General features: G+C 33.7%; 1 protein-coding gene across 5 annotated transcripts in view; it reads right to left on the reverse strand.

The window, feature by feature from the left end:
- Positions 1-9,663: 9,663 nt before the first annotated feature.
- The window catches only part of LOC149793247 (uncharacterized), a 68,190-nt gene continuing 57,305 nt past the window's right edge, over positions 9,664-20,548 (reverse strand). For all 5 annotated transcript variants that reach the window (XM_089967210.1, XM_089967208.1, XM_089967212.1 and 2 more), the window contains 2 exons: positions 15,402-15,566; positions 9,664-10,327 (listed from right to left, as the gene is read on the reverse strand). In XM_089967210.1, coding sequence (XP_089823336.1) covers positions 10,162-10,327; positions 15,402-15,566 — 331 coding nt within the window. In that variant the 3' untranslated portion in view covers positions 9,664-10,161. The remainder of the gene's footprint in view (positions 10,328-15,401; positions 15,567-20,548) is intronic.

The following is a 20,548-nucleotide window of genomic DNA, read 5'->3' on the forward strand; positions in this document are numbered from 1 at the left end:
CAACCCCGGAAAACTTCTCGGTGGAATGTCGCCAGGGATATGTTGTGAAAATCTCAAATTTTTCAACACTGAACACAAACAGTCTATACACACCAGTAACTGTTACGGTATATTTGATAGTTTTATACCATGTTGCAAATCCAGATAATACCGTGTATATTGTATACACGGTATTATCTGGATTTGCAACATGGTCTAAAATGTTGGTAATATCCCCCGAGTAACTCCAGGTGGTATTTTAATCAGATTGGTTTTGTTAACGATATCAGGAATCCCACTTACGATATCTTGCTGTGTTTATTTGATTATGTCAATGTTGGTTTTGATATCAGAAAGTTTTATGTCAACGGTGAGCGGATTACCAAAGAATTCCTCTGAGGTTTCATTAATTTTTCTAAAGTTTCTACGAAGATTTCAAAACGCGTTTACGTGAAGGTCATACTCAGCCCGCAGCGTGGATAATATATTGTCAGCGTTGTCAACGTATAATTTGTTTGCAGCATCTTTGTCGGATGTTGGATCCGCTAACACCAGTATTTTGTTTTCATTCATATTGAGTTCGCCTGTCATTGTGTCAACGGTGTTTTTTAGGCGATTAGTCACAATTGCTGAGATTTGATATCTGATGGTTGTAAATGATATACTTGAGTCTCTGATTTTTCCGCTGTCAGTAAACACAGGAATGTTGTCCGTGACAGTTCCAAGAACCCTGAGAACTATGTCATTCAATTTGATATTACTAGTTTTTAGCTTGCCATGTCGGTCTTGAAAAATAACAACCTGATCTGGGTCTATCCCGGATAACGATAAAATATTATAGATTTCATCTTTGGTCGCATATTTTGATAAATCTACATCACCGCGTTTTTTTTATCTTTGCTTCGATGAGAGATCTTACGTAAATATCTACCATTATTCTTTAAGGATTGTTAAAATCGATCCGCGGTATACTCGTGCACGACTTTGTGAGGCGGTTTGGTTGATTTTGATATCGCGTAAAGAACATTTAATACTTCACGGCCACATATTGGTGGCTCGGTTAGTGTTTGTGTTGGTAAAGTTGAATACCAGACTGGAATGGGGACTGGAGAACTTCGTGCGTATTTGAGGAATTCAACTGGCGGTGCTAACCCATACGAATCGAAATAGACATTTCCACGTGGATCGATCGCGTAAGCAACCCAGTGAGTTCCTGTGCCATCACTGTTATCGAGATTAATAATTCCAGTTTCTGGATTATGTAGTTGTTGTGGTAATTGATATCGCATAAAAACACCTCTAAATGTTTTTATTTTAAGTTGTTTCGCAGCATCGAGCAAATCAAAATTTGACATCGGTGTGTGCAATACTTCATATTGTGTTAAAACCATTTTGGGTACCACGCAGGCGGAGTTCCTGGAAGTCTTAGACCACGTCCTTTTTATATTCTTTTCCAGTTGCTTTCTTTAATGCCATTCTGGCAGCTGTCTCAACAGCTCCTAACGCGGCTGCTTTTGCGACATCTGGGGCAGCAGCAGCTATCAGCGCTGGTATTGCTGCGAGAAGTGGAAATATTCCACCGGTTTTAACCATATCCTTGATAGCTTTGAGAGCAAAATCAAGCTGAACTCCGGCTTTCGCTTGCTTTGCTTTATTGAAATGTTTGAGTTCGGTTTTAGTCAGCGATAACTTATTTGGACCGCCACTAGCAATTTCATCATTTTTTAGTGTTATCGTTGCCCCCCACACACTCGCGTTTTTGGATTGTAATTTCTTTATCTGACCAGAGGTCAAAGTAACATTAACATGACTATATGAGATTTTATAATTAACGCGGTTGATCTAATTGTCTACATGTTTTTGACAACTACATGTTTTCCCCTGGTGCATCAATGATTCTCATTCGGCCACTAATACCTTCAAGTAACATTGCCTTATCACTGAGTATAACAGCAATTGCTCTGCAAGGACCATAAACAATTGGCGGACCATCCGCGACTTTTGGTAATGTACCAACACGAGCTCGGAAATGGATATCAACAACAGACTGTTTGGATAAATCAAGATGCTCCAGCGAAAAGTAATAAATCGGATACAACTTTGTAAAATCAAGCTGTGATATTTGCGTACCATGATCTATATTTGTGTTACGCGACAAGAATGTCAGCCAGCGATGATATGCGCGCGCCACATGATTATTTGTAAAACTTAATGATATATCTTCGGATGGTTCTTGTTGTCCGTTTATTCTCAACGAAACCTCGGTAACGTCAAGTTTGTCAAAGACCATTCCTGATTATTCACCCGACGAATATCTTGCAACGCAATAAAAATATGTCGTGGCGCAGAAACACCTTGTTGCGATGCTATATGCCAAGTAAATACATCTCTGACGGAACTTTGGATGGCGTCTGTGGTTACTGTTAACAACGATAGCAATAATTTACCACTTTGATTCATAAAAGAGTAATCGCGGTTCTTCCGTGACTGATGGAGTTAATACCGGCATCCACAGTGAGAGATTTGTTATTTCTACTTTGCCGACATGGCCAGCTCTTCGCCAAATCGCATCATTGTCGTCGTTTTTTCTGTAAAGCACAACTGTGTGTTTAGCTCCAAAGATGACGTTTCTAAAGTCCCTGCAAACTCCAAAGATGTGAGTTAGTGGAATCTTCTCCTGACAACATTGCTCTGCGTGTTGCAAATCCTAAGTTGTAAGTCGCGCTAGCATCTTTTATAATATCAAAATCAGCACCTGGTCTAACTTCATGTTCAAAGTCAGCTGGTTGTGGTTTGCTTGCAGTATTTTGTGGTGTTCGCAACTTAATATATTGAAGATGATCGGCGTTGTCGGTAATATCTTTAGCAAACATCATTGATGGACCAGCCGATTTTGTAAAGTCGTCAGAATATCTTGCTAGACCAATTAATGTTGCAGCAACATCGACATCATTCTGAATCGACTCGATATTTTTTCCATCAATCATGTAGGTGGCGGTACTAAACAATGCCATGATCCCGTTGTTGACAAACCCAACTCGGTCATTGACACCATAGTTATTATTATCCGCCCTTACGAGTTTACCTTCTACTTCAATAAGCGCCTTACAAGGCAGAAAATATCTACTTGTATCATGAACTTGAAGTTCGATAAGCCCTCGTTGATTTGGTTCTTTTGCATCATAGGAATAAAATTGATAATCACGCACTGTGTAATCTCGCTCGACCGGCTCATCTATGTTAAATGCTGGGTCGGATATGCGTTTGAACATTTTATACCATTGCGTATTTTTTCAAATGGTGATTATCTTCGTCGCACACGAAGTCCACTTCCTGCTATCAAATTTGCTGTTATATTTCTTTGTGCGTCAGATTCCTGATTTATTAACGCTGCAAGTTTTTGATTTGCAGCTTGATTTATCACCTTACTAACATCCGCGGACATAATTTAGGTACTCGGTAATTTCACCGGTGGTTTTCGTCTTATTAATCGCGTTAGTCTTTCTTTGATTGCCGAAAGCGCCTTCCCAGCAGCGCTAACAATGGTACCAGGAGCTTTTTCTGCAAGCACGTTAATGGCTTTCATCGATAATTGTTTTGCAAGAGGACCACATTTTGGTGCTAACCCTGCAAATAATCTTTGAGTCATATCACCAAGTCCGTCTCCTTAAGTTGCTCTATAGATAGTAATCGGGAATGTACTGCTCTGATCTGCACAGGTGTATGTCTGTTATATATGACCATGATATGCTATTTACTATTGTTTAATCGCTGTAATCATCAACGGGTTCATCAACGAGTTCTCGGTAAATACTAGCATCCATGACACCACCTTGAAACAATCGCCGACAGATGTCAGCTGCCTCATTATTTATTTCTGGTGAGTTATTCCCAGTGCGTTTTCCTCCTATGAGAACTTCTAACCGCGAAACGTCATTGAAAATACTATCAGGACAAGGAACAAAACACTTCCCAAACCACTGCCAGTAGCACCGGGTGTTTTTTTTTGTAGATCGTTGTCGTTTTTCTTCGACCTTTTCCATAAATGATAAGTAATCGGGATCGGTTAGGTTAATAGGTGATTCTTGAGCAGTAAAATATACTGCAGTAGGCCAATTCTCAGGCTTTACTTTTTCAAGATATTCAGGTTTTAAATAAGTCTTAATATGATGTCTCACAGCAATATCGATTAAACGATGCATTGGATGATTTTGAAGATTTTTTTTAGGGGTCTCTTCAAACATCTCTGCAGGATTCAATGGTAATTCGGACCAAAGCTGAGATTGTTGTCGTTCTATTTGCTGCTGAGGCGAAGGAAGATATAAAAGAAGATCATCTTGGTCTTCTTCAGGTGTAGGAGAAAGCTCATGGTGCGAAACAACAATAAAAAACTTTTTTCTCTCTTCCTTTTCTTTTTTCTTTTGTTCTCGTATTTCTCGTTGCCGTTCTCGGTTTTGTGCCAGCGATGTTTGTCGATGTTCTCGTTTATCTTTTACTTCTTTTAGTCTTTGTTCTCTCTCTTCTTCTTGTCGTTCTTTTTGATACCTATTATAATTCGTTATCCCCTGCGAATAAATTTTATAATCAGTACTCTCACTGTCTATTTGTTCATCACCTCGATTTATTTTATACAACTAATCAGTCCAGGATATTTTTACCTACTTTAATATGTTCGGGTTTTAAAATATCACCTCTGGAATTAAATCTTTCGACAGCAAACTCACTAAATTTGGCTATATACCGGTGGGTTTTTGTCTTTTTACGTTTGAATTTCTTTTAGACCCGCTTCAGTAAATTTCTCCCTAAAATCAACTCCCCTTTTTCACTTTTTGGGGTTTTCACCAACAGCACCTTCAGGCTGAGGCTGGACCGCAGTCATTTTTTAGCAGCTTCTTTTAATACCTGAATAAGACTTTCTTGTTTCTTACCTGGTTCCTTTTTAGGTCCCCTAATAGAAGTTAAAACATCTCCAGTAACCGCGGTAATAGGTTTAAACAACTGTTCCGTTTCCGCTGCGTACTCAGCTTGTGCTTCCTGTGGCGATTGCACATTCTTTTTGAACTCCTCTTTTACAGGGATATATTTTTTTAAGTGCTTCTTCTCGCTCTCTAGCTAGTCTAGCTGTGTAAGATTCCGAATGCACCATTATTTGGTATAGCAATTTTTAATTCATAGCAACAGGGAGGGCGACGCTCTCAACGCGTCACTGATAATCGCGCATTTTTTTAAAACGATTTTTGCGATCCCTCAGGAGGTCCTATTTTGCGAACATACAGGTAAACCAATTAGAACCGGTTCGCCCTCCCTGCTGCTCTTTAATAAGATTTTAAACTTAGCATTTTGTGATTTGTTAAAAATATTGTTTTTCCCACTTCTGCTGTTCTTGAAAATGATGTGAGGCGTGTACACCTTTTATAGTTGCTTCGATGTATTTAGACCAGTAGTCTGCAATGAAGATGAGATTTCCAGCCATTGCAGTAAGCAAGTGGGTTCAAGGCAAGTAGAATATATAAAGATGGCCCGGGGGCAACTACTTTGAAATGTATCAAACTGTTCAGTGCCCAATAATTCTAAATATTATCACAAAGGGAAATAGTTTGCACCATGAGTATCACCTGTTGTCAAACTTACCGTCGGACATAAAAAATGCATGTATAAACTAGAAATTAGGGTGCATAATCTTCTTTTGCTATGAGTTTGGATTAACGTATGAAGTCCAGTGAATGATATTCGTATGCTTTCTTTTACTGTAGCTATCCAAAAAATGTGGGTGTATTTTATCTTACTGGTATATATTCATTTTTTTAATGACTTTTAGTATTAGGCAGGCTGATGCAGCATCAGATTTGTACATAAATCTGTCCCTAACACCCAGCTTTTAATCATGTTGTAATTTTATAACAGCGATCAAACACAATCTCTGTGTTAATTCCAAGAGTGATGGCTACATGTAGAACTTTAGCAACCCAATACACAAAAATTATTCCCAAAACCTCAAAACATTATTTATTCATCACTAAAGACTTTATTAAATGAATTATTTCATGAGATTTTACCTCGCACGGGACTTTGGAAAATAAATCGTTTTGTCTCAGCTTACTATCATATGTAACGAGATTTCCATACTCTTAATAGTCATGCGATGACAATTTTATGATCTTTGAGATATTCATCTTACTTCGACATACATGTAGTGCGACATATACGTACTGATCATCTCAGATTATGTATGAAAAGTATAGTTGTACGAAATGCTACCTCGCTATTACATTGTTTTCTACACCTGTTAGTTTATTACAATTGAATCAGTACTCTTTAGAGCTAGATTTATGACTGGAAAAATGAGTAAAATTCCAAAATGCTATACGATATTAGGTTACACTATATTGCTGCTGGTATATGCTATTTTAAATGGCTTTCCTTCATCAAAGAAATTTTGTGTGATTTAGGACCGAATATTGTATGGCTAACTCAGTCGTTCCCGTCTGTTGTTTGGGTAAAGGTTAAATATATACCCACATGTCATGATAGTGCATACGTTGTTATAAAGGTAGAACTTATCTGATTTTTAAAGTTCTCTTACTTTTGAACCGATTTTAAAATATAGCCTACAATAGTAAAAAGTATTATCAAAAAAGCTCCTCTCAATGAATGAAGGGTTTTCAGGTGAACAAATTGGATATCAATGACAAAACCGAGTTATGTGCCTCACAAGACATAGTTGATGCATTTTTCAATCTCTGTGTGTGTGTGTATGTGTGTAAAACATGCAAACAAATACAGATTTAGTGAGTTGCTAAAATAATATATAATATATTGCTTATTAGAGTTTATATATATATATATATATATATATATATATATATATATATATATATATATATATATATATATATATATATATATATTACTGATATTTAAATAATCTTGCTCTCATATATATATATATATATATATATATATATATATATATATATATATATATATATATGACTGATATTTAAATAATGTTGCTCTCATGTAAACTCTAAGTTTGTTTGTAGTAAAAGTGTTTGTATTCTTTCTCGACGTGTAGAGTTCATTTCCGACCAGATCTGTTGAAGTTTTAAAATGGCTTTTGTTTAAAGGTTTGCAACTTCTTGTGCATTCACATGTGAGAAATTGTCAGTTATGTTTGTTTATTCAATGTCTGTGATATCAAGATCTCTCTTGTTTGAACGAAGAAAATTGCCTCGTCTTCCCTTGTTTTTATGCCCCGTCAAAGTTTCATATTTCACATATCTATACAGATATTTCACATTTATATTCCTACATCGATGACCACCTTTTAATCAGTACTCTTCTGTAACATCTGTAATCTTCGTACTTTACCTGATATCATTAGGCAGTTAAATTAATGATTATTGATTAATTTGGCATGGCTGGACAGCAATAACGCTATCATTATATATTCCAAGTGTCTGTTTTTGGATGACTGAAAATTGTTAGAGTTGCTGTTATGTGGATGTATCTGATTACAATAATGATGGAGAAAATGTTTGAATTAACAGAATAGGTATTTGGGTGGCAGGGTCCAGTTTCGTAAATTGGCCCCTGGCAAATTTCTTAACTTAAGGCCATGGTGTGACTTTTTCAGCTATTATTGTTTAGTATTTATAGATATGGATATATTTGTGAACTAGGTGTTTTGGGCTTGTGTTGTTCTTGAAATTGATGTCACCTTCCATAGTTGCTCTGCGGTATATTGATAGTGAGATACCAATAGTTGGTTAGGAAGAAGAGCTAGCCTCCCATAGCAGTAGACACGTGGGTTCAAGGCAACTAGAGTATCTCAAAAACGGCTTGGATGACAACTATTCTGAATTGCATCAAACTATTTAGTAGACAATGTTTTTCAAAATTTTCATCCAGGGAAAAGGCTTGCGTTTGCACTGTGAGCACCACATGCTGTCAAAAATGGCATTTGGATGTGAAAAATGCAGGTATAAAATAGGGGTTGGGGTGCATAAACCTCTTCTGCTGTGAACTGCCATTGACTTCTCTGGTCAAGTGAATACTATTCTTATGCTTTGTTTTAATATAGGTATCTAAAAATATGGACCTTTTTGACCTCACTTGTGTATTTGATTTTTTATGATTTTTTATACTTGGTCGTTGCTTGCGGCATTAAATTTGTACATAAAAACTGGACCCTGCCCCCTTGGAAAGGTGATAATAAAATAAGTTTTAGCAGCCAGTTCAGTTTGTTTTGAATGGAGTACACTTGTCCTAGGACTATATTGGCTTTTTTCGCTCTTAATCAAACGACACAATTGCCAGTAACTTTACGCCCATCTCCGCAAGCAAATGGTAGTCAATCCACCTCGTTCCACGTCGATCCGGGGCATGTGTAGCCATCCAAGCGGTACATGGTTGATGGCGCAACCCCACCCCAACTCACCCCCTCACACACATCCACCCCCCCCCCGCACTTAATTTTCAAGGAATATAGTTGGGAATAATCATAGCAGCCTTGATAGACTACAATCTGTGTCACTTGCGTGGATCCGATCCTGGCATCATGGAAATCATCTTATTGGAAACCTAACATGTCAAGTATCAAGTTCTCTGATTAGCAGGCAATGTTGTTGATTATAGGCAGTATATCATTATTCGCAAAGGGTATTTGTTCCAAACACTATTTTTGCTAGTGCTGTATATAAAAGGTCGATGTAAAGCGGAATGCATCAAACCATTTGTTGGGGATAATCTAGCCGTCATGTTGTTGAGAAATGCATAGTTTTTTTCTTTCGGTTTGACTCGCTCTATCAAGGCATTTGAGGATTATAGGATAAGAATTCCAGGATTTTGCAGCTAACTTACGTGCATACAGGTTTATGAATCCACGGCAAATGTTGAAGACGATGGACTGGTTGGAGTTTAATAATTCAAATGTCACATTTGAGAGATGAACCAATAGCACAGCTTTATTCAATATGCATGCCCTCTTAACCTGTTTAAATGAGGTTTTCTCTACTATATGACTCTTTTTCTTCTTTTCGGTTTGCACTGTAATGCGTTGTGATGGTTCTTATTTCTCCCAAATGCATACTGTAAAATAACCTGAACAACTACAGTTTCCTGAGTGTAGATTCATCTTCTTCCAGTACAATTTCTTCATAAAATTGCAAAGAATCGAAACAAAGAGTCAAAATTGATGATTGCTTCTTCATGGTGTTGTCATCAACCATTCTAAACTGATTGTTAACAAATAACATATATTTAAAATTACGCAAGGAAAGACTTATAAGTCGACATCATAAATATTAACATAAAGCAATAAGCCATCTACTTACGGTACGATTGTGCACAGATAATGCATCGAACATGACTTCCAAATATTGAGTTATACATTGATCTAACCTCTTATAATCTTCCGATAAAACCATCAAAATTTCAAAATGTAGAAATAATTATGTTTTAATACAATTTTATTACTTTGTAACTAAAATGTTTTGTCTCCTGCAGTAAGTTTGCATGTCTTATAGAGATACGGATACTTATTCAAGATAATCAGAATTAATGTCTTTTGAAGGGTGAACGAAAGAAACACTCAGTAAATGACAGAGGTTTTTTCAATCCGAATTTGATGAATTCGCGATAGTTGAATTACAGCTGGAATATTAACAAAGCAAATTTAATTGATATATTTGAAGGCTTTCAGATTTAATGTATACATCTGGATGTTTCCAATGTTCAAATCTAAAGCGCATGAGGGATGGTAGACCAACTGATAATACATAATAGAACAGATGGATAATTTGTTGCAACTAAGAGAGATTTTATAATTAAAATTCAACTAAGCATAATTTAGTTATGATATACTATGAAAGTTCAAAAGTCTTCTGCAGCATATTTTTAGGCTGACCATGTGCACATGTTTAATTACTGAAATGCAATAATTACCTAAAAATATAATTTACACAATTTCTCTGTTATTGATTTAAGATTATTGTGTGGTTATAGAAAATGAATTTTAACAAAGAAAAGGACCATCATTTGGTGTTAGAATCTGTCTATGAAACATGTACATGTTTCTCTTGGTTTTATGTCAAAACGTTTTAAGTATTCTGCAAACTAACAAAAGACCTCTGCATATATATAAATATAGGAACTGCCAATCTTGGGATGATTCATGATTCATTAACCGGATCCAGCCTTGTCTTGTACATTGTCATGAAGCATCCTTTGGACCGCATCCTGACAGTTATTCGTAAGTAAGTTCCATCGCGACTTCGGCTCCGCACTTTCATAAAAATCTCTGATGGTCTTACCACTTGATGGTACGAACTCTCTGGTCTTCTTCCATCTGTTAATGTAAATTTTATATATATATATATATATATATATATATATATATATATATATATATATATATATATATATATATATATATATATAAACTGAAAACATGGCCGCTAGGCTTAAAAATAGTTTTTTTGTTACGACATAATACCTTGAACTAGTGACCATCAAATTTGTAAAACAAATAGTCCTAGGTCACTGGAAGTCAAATTAGTTACTACAACAAAACCTACATAGGCCAGTGATTGATAAAAATGCTCCTCTAACACACAACTGTCACAAAATAGTTGTTGAGACTGCACAGCCAGTCAAACACCAAAAAGCATGGAATAAAATCCAGCCCCTATCCCCCATTTTGTTTGCTTCAAAATTCATAAAAAATTGAATAAAAATAAATCACTGAGTACGGATTTTAAACAAAAAGTTGTTTTCAAATAGCGCACCTTAATTATCACTTTCATCGCATTTAACAGACTCACGTTTTCAAACCATTTCAAGCAAATGATTTGAACTAGATGAAGATATGTTACACAGAAAATAATTATTTGGAATATAGGCCATTAAAAGGAATTTGGTAATTACGTTTTAAAATATCCTAGTAATCATTAAAAGATTAAGATTTTTTTATAGTTTTTTTTGTAAATGATAATAAATTATTGTCTATATCATGCCGATGTTTGGTAGCGATGTGTAACGACACACCAAAGTAGCCGACCTGGGCTGGGCTCTCAGGGTATTGAGAGTGTATGTTCGTGATTTGGATTTTTAACGTAGCTTTAACAATTGTTCAGTCATATCGCTACGATATCTGCAGTGTAGCAGTTAAAGTGATTTCTAGCACTGGGGCATCACGTTCTTAAATTTACAATGCTTAATATTTTGACACTTTTGGATAAAAACATTCAATAAAATACTAGTTTGCAAAATGATAGGTGCATTATTTTTACATATTGAATTTCTAGCACTCTGTTCATTGTTAATTTATTCGATTTTTAATTATTTACTTTATAGTCTGAAACTCAGAAATTCCAGAATTGTTTGAAATCGGTAAACTTGAAGGCGTATTGTAATTTTATATCTAAAATGTTATAGTTATGTATTTCTATATCCGAAATGTGATTTTATACGGCATGTACTCTATAATTTCAATAAAAACAGTTTTCCGTTGGACATCATTACGGATAGTTTGCCTTTTCTGCACACTTCAAGCCCAGTAACTCTCGCACCCCAACGTTAAAAAAAAATCCTCGCCAGTTGTGACACCTTCGTAAAGGAGGCTAGATCCATTTGTTATCTTTCGATCTAGGAGTGTCCGCCAATAAATTGTGCATGATGAAGATAACTCTTGCATCAATCATCATCACATCTTAATTTGCTGAAATTACAGACCAAATTAATATCATAACTAGTTATGAGAAAAGTATTCTCATGATATATTAAAGAATTGATCGGCACTTGCCTCTGCTACCGTTATAGCTACTACCTACATGATTCAGATATCAGTATGGCTCTTTTAACATAGCTCTACATTATTTCAAGGAAATCTTTTTCGACCTATTAGTAATATTTTCCATCACCAAAACTAGCGCTTATTTGCTTATTTACCTTGTAATGACTATACAATAAATAAATGGTTAAAAAATTCACATTGGCAGGTAATTAATACTAAGTTGCATTCTTTGTTTTTAATATCTTTATTCTCTGTTTAGTCCGTAACGTTGCATTAGATTTCCGCATTCATTGTTTTTTCTGTAGCAAGCATTTCGCCTTTATATTTTTTCTATAGATCTAAGTTCACAACACATATGATATAAAGTTATTCACACCAGTTTACATAACGTACAGGGTTTACATCTGACTACATAGTTTTACATGAAATTATTATGAACGTGGAGTGACAGCTTCGCAAGAGCCTTCTTTAGTCAGTCTGCATTTAATTCTGGTATATATCTAATTTATATTTAATTTATATTGTGTGCTTAATTTTTGTTTATGACTATAGGTTATAAGCAAGACATTTACATAGATTACTTTTGTCCATTATTGTAAGTAGTAAACAACATATTTATGAAGCAATAGCCCAAGGTCTTTATTTTTACAGTTCGAGTAGGTTTATTCCTTTGCAATATTGCACATTCTAATATGATGAAGATCAAGTGGAAATGTGCATAAATAGGGATTGGACGAATAAATAATTCATTTCTCTTTAAAGGTCAATTAGAATTCTTTACAGTTGTTTTATTGTCGAGAAGATTTTTAAAAAAATAAGTCATTGGAATTACAAAGTGCACGTTGACTGTGGATTAACACATTATTATAATTGATATGTTACATTCTCCTAGACTTAAGTCACTGAATAAACTCTCTCCTTAATATATTCGAACGATAGCCATTATCAACAATATACTTAAAATTTGATACCCTGAGTTTCGCATATAGTATATATTTGAACGTTCCGTGGAAATCTGTTTCAAGATACCAAAATACGTTGATCAGATTTGTTGACCGAATGATGTATTGACTTCAATTTAAGTTCCTCTAAAAGAGCTTGATGTTCTTGTGTAAAGACTTCCAATAAATCTATCCTTCTTTTTATCAGTGCAAGCGGAACAGTGTTAGATATCTCCTTTTCCAATCATTCCTTACCTTCTATTATCAAATTCCACGCCTTAATTGAACTGTATGTTTGGTATTTTCTCTCATTACATTCTGATATAAAAACATCATGTTTACAATCTCTATCTTTTTTTTTACCTAAGTCCATTTTGGAAAGACATATATCACTATAGAAATATATTTGCATTGATGGCTGAATTTGTTATAGGCTGTCATTGTCAAATTAATCATTTACACCAGTAGCATAAGCCTTTCTATAGTCTTGAATCCTTTTTCTTCTTCTTGTATAATTTTGTAAGTAAATTGTTTCATTAACCAAGTTTTAAGTCGATACTATTTTTATTTCCTATGGACCCTACTTTTGCTTCGCTGCCAAGGTTTTATTTTGCCTCAATACTTGATTAATTTTCCTAAAGCAGCGAAACAGTTATGCTCTTAGTATATATATATATATATATATATATATATATATATATATATATATATATATATATATATATATATATATAATGGTCTTATTTAGTGTATTCTTTGTCTGGTTACGTATGGAGTTATGAACGGTATTAAGCAAATCGATTTATCGAGCAGTCTGTTCTCGTGAAAAAGTATATTGGATAGTGACAACGTTCGACATAAAAGTCATGTTAAAACCAATATACATAGCTCAAATTATAAATGAAATGACCTTTTCCACAAAATGGACTAAATATTCATACTACAAAAATCTTGTTAGAATATGCGTTGAGTCATTTAGACGCTTCGTTTAGATGTAAGAAGACTTGATTTATCGATCTGTGCTAATACATATACCACCATGTCGGCCAATTCTGCGCCTCGAGTAATTCTTCGCAACGATACGTCATTTCTGTAAACATTGGATCTCGTGATATTTTGAGTCAAAAATCAATTTTGTCTCAAGAGAGAACGATTGTACTTTAATTAAGAAAAGTGATATTCAAAAAGTCTACAAAAATATTACACATTTCGACTCGAAATTGCATATCAAAATGTAATTTGTAGAACATGAACACCCACTCTATGACCTTCTTGAACCTGTAACCCCGAAAATCATATTTACTTTGCATCTTTTAGAATCATACAAATAAATATATTATTTAAAAGATGGAAATGTTTACCCTAACAAAATTCTGCATCTTAACCCGAGTTTCCAATTTTACAAGAAGTTGTCCCACATGTACAAAATCGTCTGCTACCCAATGTGTCAACTTGCTGCAAGAATGGAATTCTCAAGAAATTTCCCTTACGTATAGTCTGTTTCTGAATTCTTTGGTAATTTTTCCCATAAACAAGACGTTATAAACACATTACATCTTATTCATTATTGTTTCTCTTCCGCATAATAGCTTATTTTTTGAAAAATAAAATATTGGATTTTACTAATTTTTATTTTAGAAGATCGTTTTGGTTTGCTTAATATTCTTGCCATTTATTGGCATTGTTACGTTAAATTTTGTAAAACTAGCTATAAACCTGACATAATTACCCGACTGAATTGCTGACAGAAACAGTACTAAATAATATATTTCATTTCTAGAGCCCTGATGGATAAACATTACATCTTTTCAAAGCTATGCGCAGAATAGGCCGACATATCGCCAGTCATGAAAACACGGGGGTGGTATACCGTGCGTGCAAAATTAATATTATTTTGAACAGAATATTGTGGTGAATATTGCCTCTTTTCAAATGTTAAGCATTGCAGTATTTTATTTTTGTACATCTGTAGAATCCGGAATGCGTTTTGCTTCAGTATTGGAAATGGAGGAAACCTTACGTGCGCAGAAATGCACGACAGCATTGTAGATGTATACCAGCTACATTTATTAGAAAACAGTAAATATAACTATACTTGTCTGGAGTAATAAATACTATGACACAATTATGCACATAGTTTATCTCTTGTTTAGCCTGAACTGAGTTTAAAATGTGCCTCCCTGTTATCAATATAGATGCCAAGTGAATGAAGTAAATGGCTTTTGTCAATCTGTTTTCTAATTAGATAAAGATATTTAATTAACTACATAAGTATATACAATTATTGTAATAGTATGCATGCGCGTTAATTGATGTTATTTCTCTGATCCAATCAACATCCCAGATTTAAAAAATCATTCCTCCTGTAGACCCTAAATTATATTATTCATAAATTACGATGTGAAACAACCGCCTTTAGCGTCAGACTCGTAGATGAAAGGTTCCTGGATAAGAAGTCAGGGGTCGCCTATATTGTGGTGCATATATAATAGCAAATAGAGCATTTTTCTTTGTAATAAACATACAAGAATATAAAGGAACAAAGATTCTAATATGCACCTGGGTTTACCTCTGGACACCTTAAAATCATACTGTAACAATATGAAGCTTTTCATTATCTAGTTTCATGACAAAGTACAATATGAGGAAAGATATTATGGAAATTAAACTGTGAAATGTATACTTACTCGTCATTCGAACGAGAAGCATTTGTAATAGAAACATCTGTATCACGTCCGCTGCTTGGAACTGTCTCTATTATGTACTGCTCTTTCTGAGGCGTTGTAACCCTGATAGCCTGATGGTTAATACTGCTCGAGTTTACACCTTTATTATCGCCTGAGTGGATAGCTCTGAAATAAGTTATTTTCCTTTATACTACAAAATAAAGCAATTGTTGGCATGCCAGGCGTGAATTTCAAAACTGTTTCACCTTCCTCCAAGCAATATTTGGCTACTGTAATGTTCCATATTCGAGATCTAATTTGAAATGTCATAAAACTTACCTCTACATATTTTCTGTATATCTGGTTAAAAAAGATGTAAAAAATGCAAACAGTAAATTTATATCAGATGTTTGTAGACATATGCATATACGATGTTGGAAGTATAATTGTCTCGCACATGCGATCTGATGTTCAGTTTAAGTAAATTCTATTCCATTTTCCACGACAATAATACCTATGACAGTGAAATTTCATCTTGTAGGACTCAGTGATTGATGATAGGTTAGTGTAATGTTATTTAGTACTTAATTGGATTTGGAACTGCCTTTTTTAAAGAGAACCTAGTTCGAGCATTTAAAGTATACGTCAAAGAATACAACTCAGTCATCTTCTACAGCGTCATTTTTTAAAAGGAAAAAAAAGTTGCTCATATTGCTGTGTCTCCAAGGTTTTGTGACGTTAGCTCCATTCTGTAGAAAGGAAATATCAATATTACGTAACATAGTTATTGCTTTGTCTACTTTCTTAGAACAGACTTCAAACAGACTGTATATTTATCAACGTAATACATTCTTTGAATTCTCGCTTTGAAAAGGTTTAAACTTTCGTAAAGAAATAATATATCAACTGGATTTGTTTATCAGCTAGGAAAATAATATTAAAGTAGTGCTGGTACAGCGAAAGTGTATATTGTGAGCAAAGTTGCAGCCTGCATTAACGATTTTTTCAATCTGATAACAAGGTGTAACTAAAATGTCTTCTGTGGTGGGTATATGATGCCCAAATAACCCTTCACGTATTTGTTTCAACGATTTACTTGATGTGTTATCAGGCCTGACATAAACATCTAACGTATGCTATATTTCACGAACTATTTTCTAACTTATTATACCCTTTATGACACCAATCTTTCTACTTAAAAGTTTGTGTAGTTGATTTAGATTTGAAAAGAAAATATGATTTCATTGCAGATTTTTTGACACCTGCTTGACATTTAATGGTAACTACATCATTTGTATCACTAATTATTAACTTTACATTTTAGTTGCCACTGCATGCATACCAACCTGGCATTTAAAATTTTTGTGTTCCTCCAAATTACTTTTGGATAGAGATACATAATATATGTTTCTACAGCCTAGCCTTTAATGATTTTACCAAGATTTAAATCACAGAAATGATTGCATCATTTTTTTAAATAATATCTATTATTCTGCAGGTTTATTATTGATCGTGTTCCTCAACCCTATTATTTTGAACTTGTTAATTAATATTTGAACCGGGCATCATACTTTTGAGACTGCGCATATTAGATGTTATCGTACTGTGATGTGCAACCAATGTTACCCAGGCACATTTCACGTCATCTGTTACCATATATATATATATATAATTTACTAAAAATACTGTCACATGAATTGTCTTAGTCAAGTTTACCATAGTAACATTTCGATATGCAGCATATTTTGTGCACATAACGGACGGGCTGTTTTCACGTAGTACTAAACTCTAAAGGGAAGTAAATTGGCAAGGAGAGAAATTCAAAGCCTGTTCTACTTTATTTATTATTTTTGCTGTTACTAAGTACAATGACATATGAGCTCTTCTGAAATATTATTCATATTTTCATTTTTCATTTGAAAAATCATATCGACATGTATTTAATATCATACGAGGCTCTTTTAAGGAGATGAAAACATATGCATTCTTAAACGTTAAGATGCAGAAAATGAACAGCTTAAAGGTAGACACAGCTATACAAAATACTGAGTATGTATTTATTTAAAAATTCCAGCAATGTAACATTTTATAAAATGTTTCCAATAATAATACGAGAAACGGTAACATATTCTTATAATATTAAAGCAAAAATTATTGCGAAGGGACTAAAGTGTAAAACAAGGGCGATGTAAATTATTTTGCTATTTGTTGCTTAGTCTGTTTTAATGTGTCTCATATCCGTCCAAACAATTAAGGATGGGCTATACTGTCTTTAGCTGTGGCTTCTAGATTGTATTCCAGGCAGGTACAAAAAAAGTATGTGGTCCAAGACATAAATCACGTCCCATTTAGAATGGAAGGATAATATATGTTTTGTTATTGGATAGACGTTTTAAATTCTGAACTAGACGCGCAACAATTCGGGGTTTGTTGATCCTCCTGATAAATACGTACATTTAATTGAGAGAAGGAACTGTACCCGGACTACTCTTGCAATGTGTAAAGACCGTGTAAGTAGCAGGATGATTATGTCCATGTGTCGGACTGAGGACAGAATATTCCAGCACAACACAATTATTTCTTATTTCCTGTGTTTCTGTTTTCACTGAATTGAGTATTTTGTTTTAAATGAATGCATCTATCTACCGATTCAAATTAATGGCAATGACATAAACCAAAATAACAACAAAAATAGGTGCAATTGAAGAAAAAACATGTGCCATTTAAATAGGAGCTATAAAGAAACAAAACATATACATTCAAATTAAACCCGCTTTTAGCATTTACTGAAATAGCTGATGCAATTCAAACAGAAATGGAGAAACAATCAACTGAAAGAAACACTGATATTAGAGGAAATTGCATAAAAGGTTAATTGTTTATAATTAAAGATTAAAAAATCATTATACGAGAGTAAATGATCTTACGACAGTGGTGAATGATCAACATAAGATAATATTCGACAGCGTGTTACGGACATTTATTTCATACATTATTTATTTTACAAAGGTTTGTATTTGTGTCAAAGGGTTTAATTCTTTCTTTCTTTCGCTGACCTGTAATATAAGAGAATGTAATTTCTACCTTCATAAATCAAGGTTACTGACAATTAAATGTGATCACAGGAGAACATGTGTATTTTAGAACTGTCATATGTGCCTTAGTGGCTGATTGGCTCGATAATAATAAAAGTCAAAGAATGACTGTTAAAGATATTTCGTAATGCAGAATAATATAAACAACTGGAAATTTTACTAATGATTGAGAATAGTTTTTTTGATGCGTATATAGTGGTTGTAGAAACGAATTAAATGCGCATAGTTTCATTCTTCAGTTATATTTCAGCCTTTTACGAGTCGTAGAGAAATTTGATATATTTATCATTTGTTCGTTGGAATTGTAGAGTGAAAGCCAGTATACGAAACAGACAGTACCTTGCTGGATTATTATTAAAACACTCAAGGACTTTGATATTTATTCATTTTCGTTCATTAGATTACGTGAAAATTCAAGGACATTAGTGACATTCAGTTTACTTGGATCCATCTTGAAAAAAACTTTTTGGACAGTAGAACAGTATTTCTTCAGTTGTGTTAACACATTCCTACCTAAAACCTTCATTCTTAATACTTTTGGATCACTTACTGATCACTGTAAAATTGATAGTACACAAAGAAAATAAAATAGTAATTCATACCATAAATTAATTTTTTTTCTTTCACTTTCTTTGATTTTACATTTTAGGGAAATAAATTTACAATTTGGAACATTGCATGCTTATTGGGTTTTACCTTTTTTAGTTACATAGTGTACGCCCATAGGACGTAACAAACGAACTACCTGAAAAGATCTTAACAAACTTATTTTAGTTATTTGCAAGATGGTGTTATTATTGTTGATTAAAAAAATGGACAGTGTGTGTTCTAATTAGATATAAAGAAACGAAAATAAATATCCTTGTAATTTTGCCATTTTTAAAACAATTTCTTCCAGTTACACGACACCAGAGACAGTAGCTACGACTTATGTTTTTGATTATGGTCCATCAGGTTTTATTGAATTCATGTTGCATGCTATGAAGATCCCCAGAGAGAATTATGTTATTAAAAAAAATAAGGTTCATAATAAATTTATAAACATAATAGGCACAAAATGTTGTATGTTTTAATGATACAAAATGAGGTCTTTCATATAATGTTGATATTAATGACAAAGTAGAAATATATTTACCTGAAAAAGCTACGCGAATGCAATATTTAAGAAAAAAAGAATCAAAAACATAATTTGAAATGGAATAAGGTCTGATACGGAAAACATTGAATTTGAAGAAATAAACATCGATTCGACAGTGATATTCACGTTTGCAATGAGATCTTTCAATGCTCTACATGTCATAATGTTCCTTTACATTTATGTATCACACATTTTTTTGAGTTAGATGTGACCGACGTTATGAGACAAAGAATGTTAAAAGTAGTTCCGTGATTTACATCTTGTCAGACATTAGGTTTTTTTTTTAACCGAAAATATCTAAACATCGCTTATAAAATCTTTACTAGATATTTATTTTTCATAACTTTTTGGTATTATTGACACTTTTCGGTTTGTATCTCCTTCTTTTACCAGGGTTTCAATAATGAAATGAGAATCGTGTGAGGACAAATAATTAATAAATGGCGGAATAGATTGGATGAATATATTTAAATATTTATAATTTAAATCACACCGTGTGATCTGAACCTCTCTATCTTTCCTGTTAAGTGTGATCTACTTTTTATTTAGCTCCCTCAGAACGAACATAAGGCCGTTTTCCACACATATAAGATATATTACTGGAATTAAGCCTTTATTATTAAACACCAATTCAGGAATTTTTTAGAAGCACTTTATTTAAACTATTACAAATATTCATAAATTTAATCATGAAATCTTCTTTTCGGTATCATATTGCTGTTTAACATACACTCAAAACCCTGGTATATGCTTTGCTCATTTTCTCATTGTCCTTGACGTATTACAAGATAGGACTGCTTCAGAATCGTGTTCTATATGAATTGTCGTCTCAAAAATACATTTCAACTCATATAAGATAATACATATTTAAAACTATAATAATATTTGTCCTTATATAATTATAAAACCATTTCTTTTATTCCATAAATCTCTTT

This window comes from Sinohyriopsis cumingii, chromosome 8 (assembly GCF_028554795.1).
Source record: "Sinohyriopsis cumingii isolate HCF-2022 chromosome 8, ASM2855479v2, whole genome shotgun sequence".
Lineage (NCBI taxonomy): Eukaryota > Metazoa > Mollusca > Bivalvia > Unionida > Unionidae > Sinohyriopsis > Sinohyriopsis cumingii.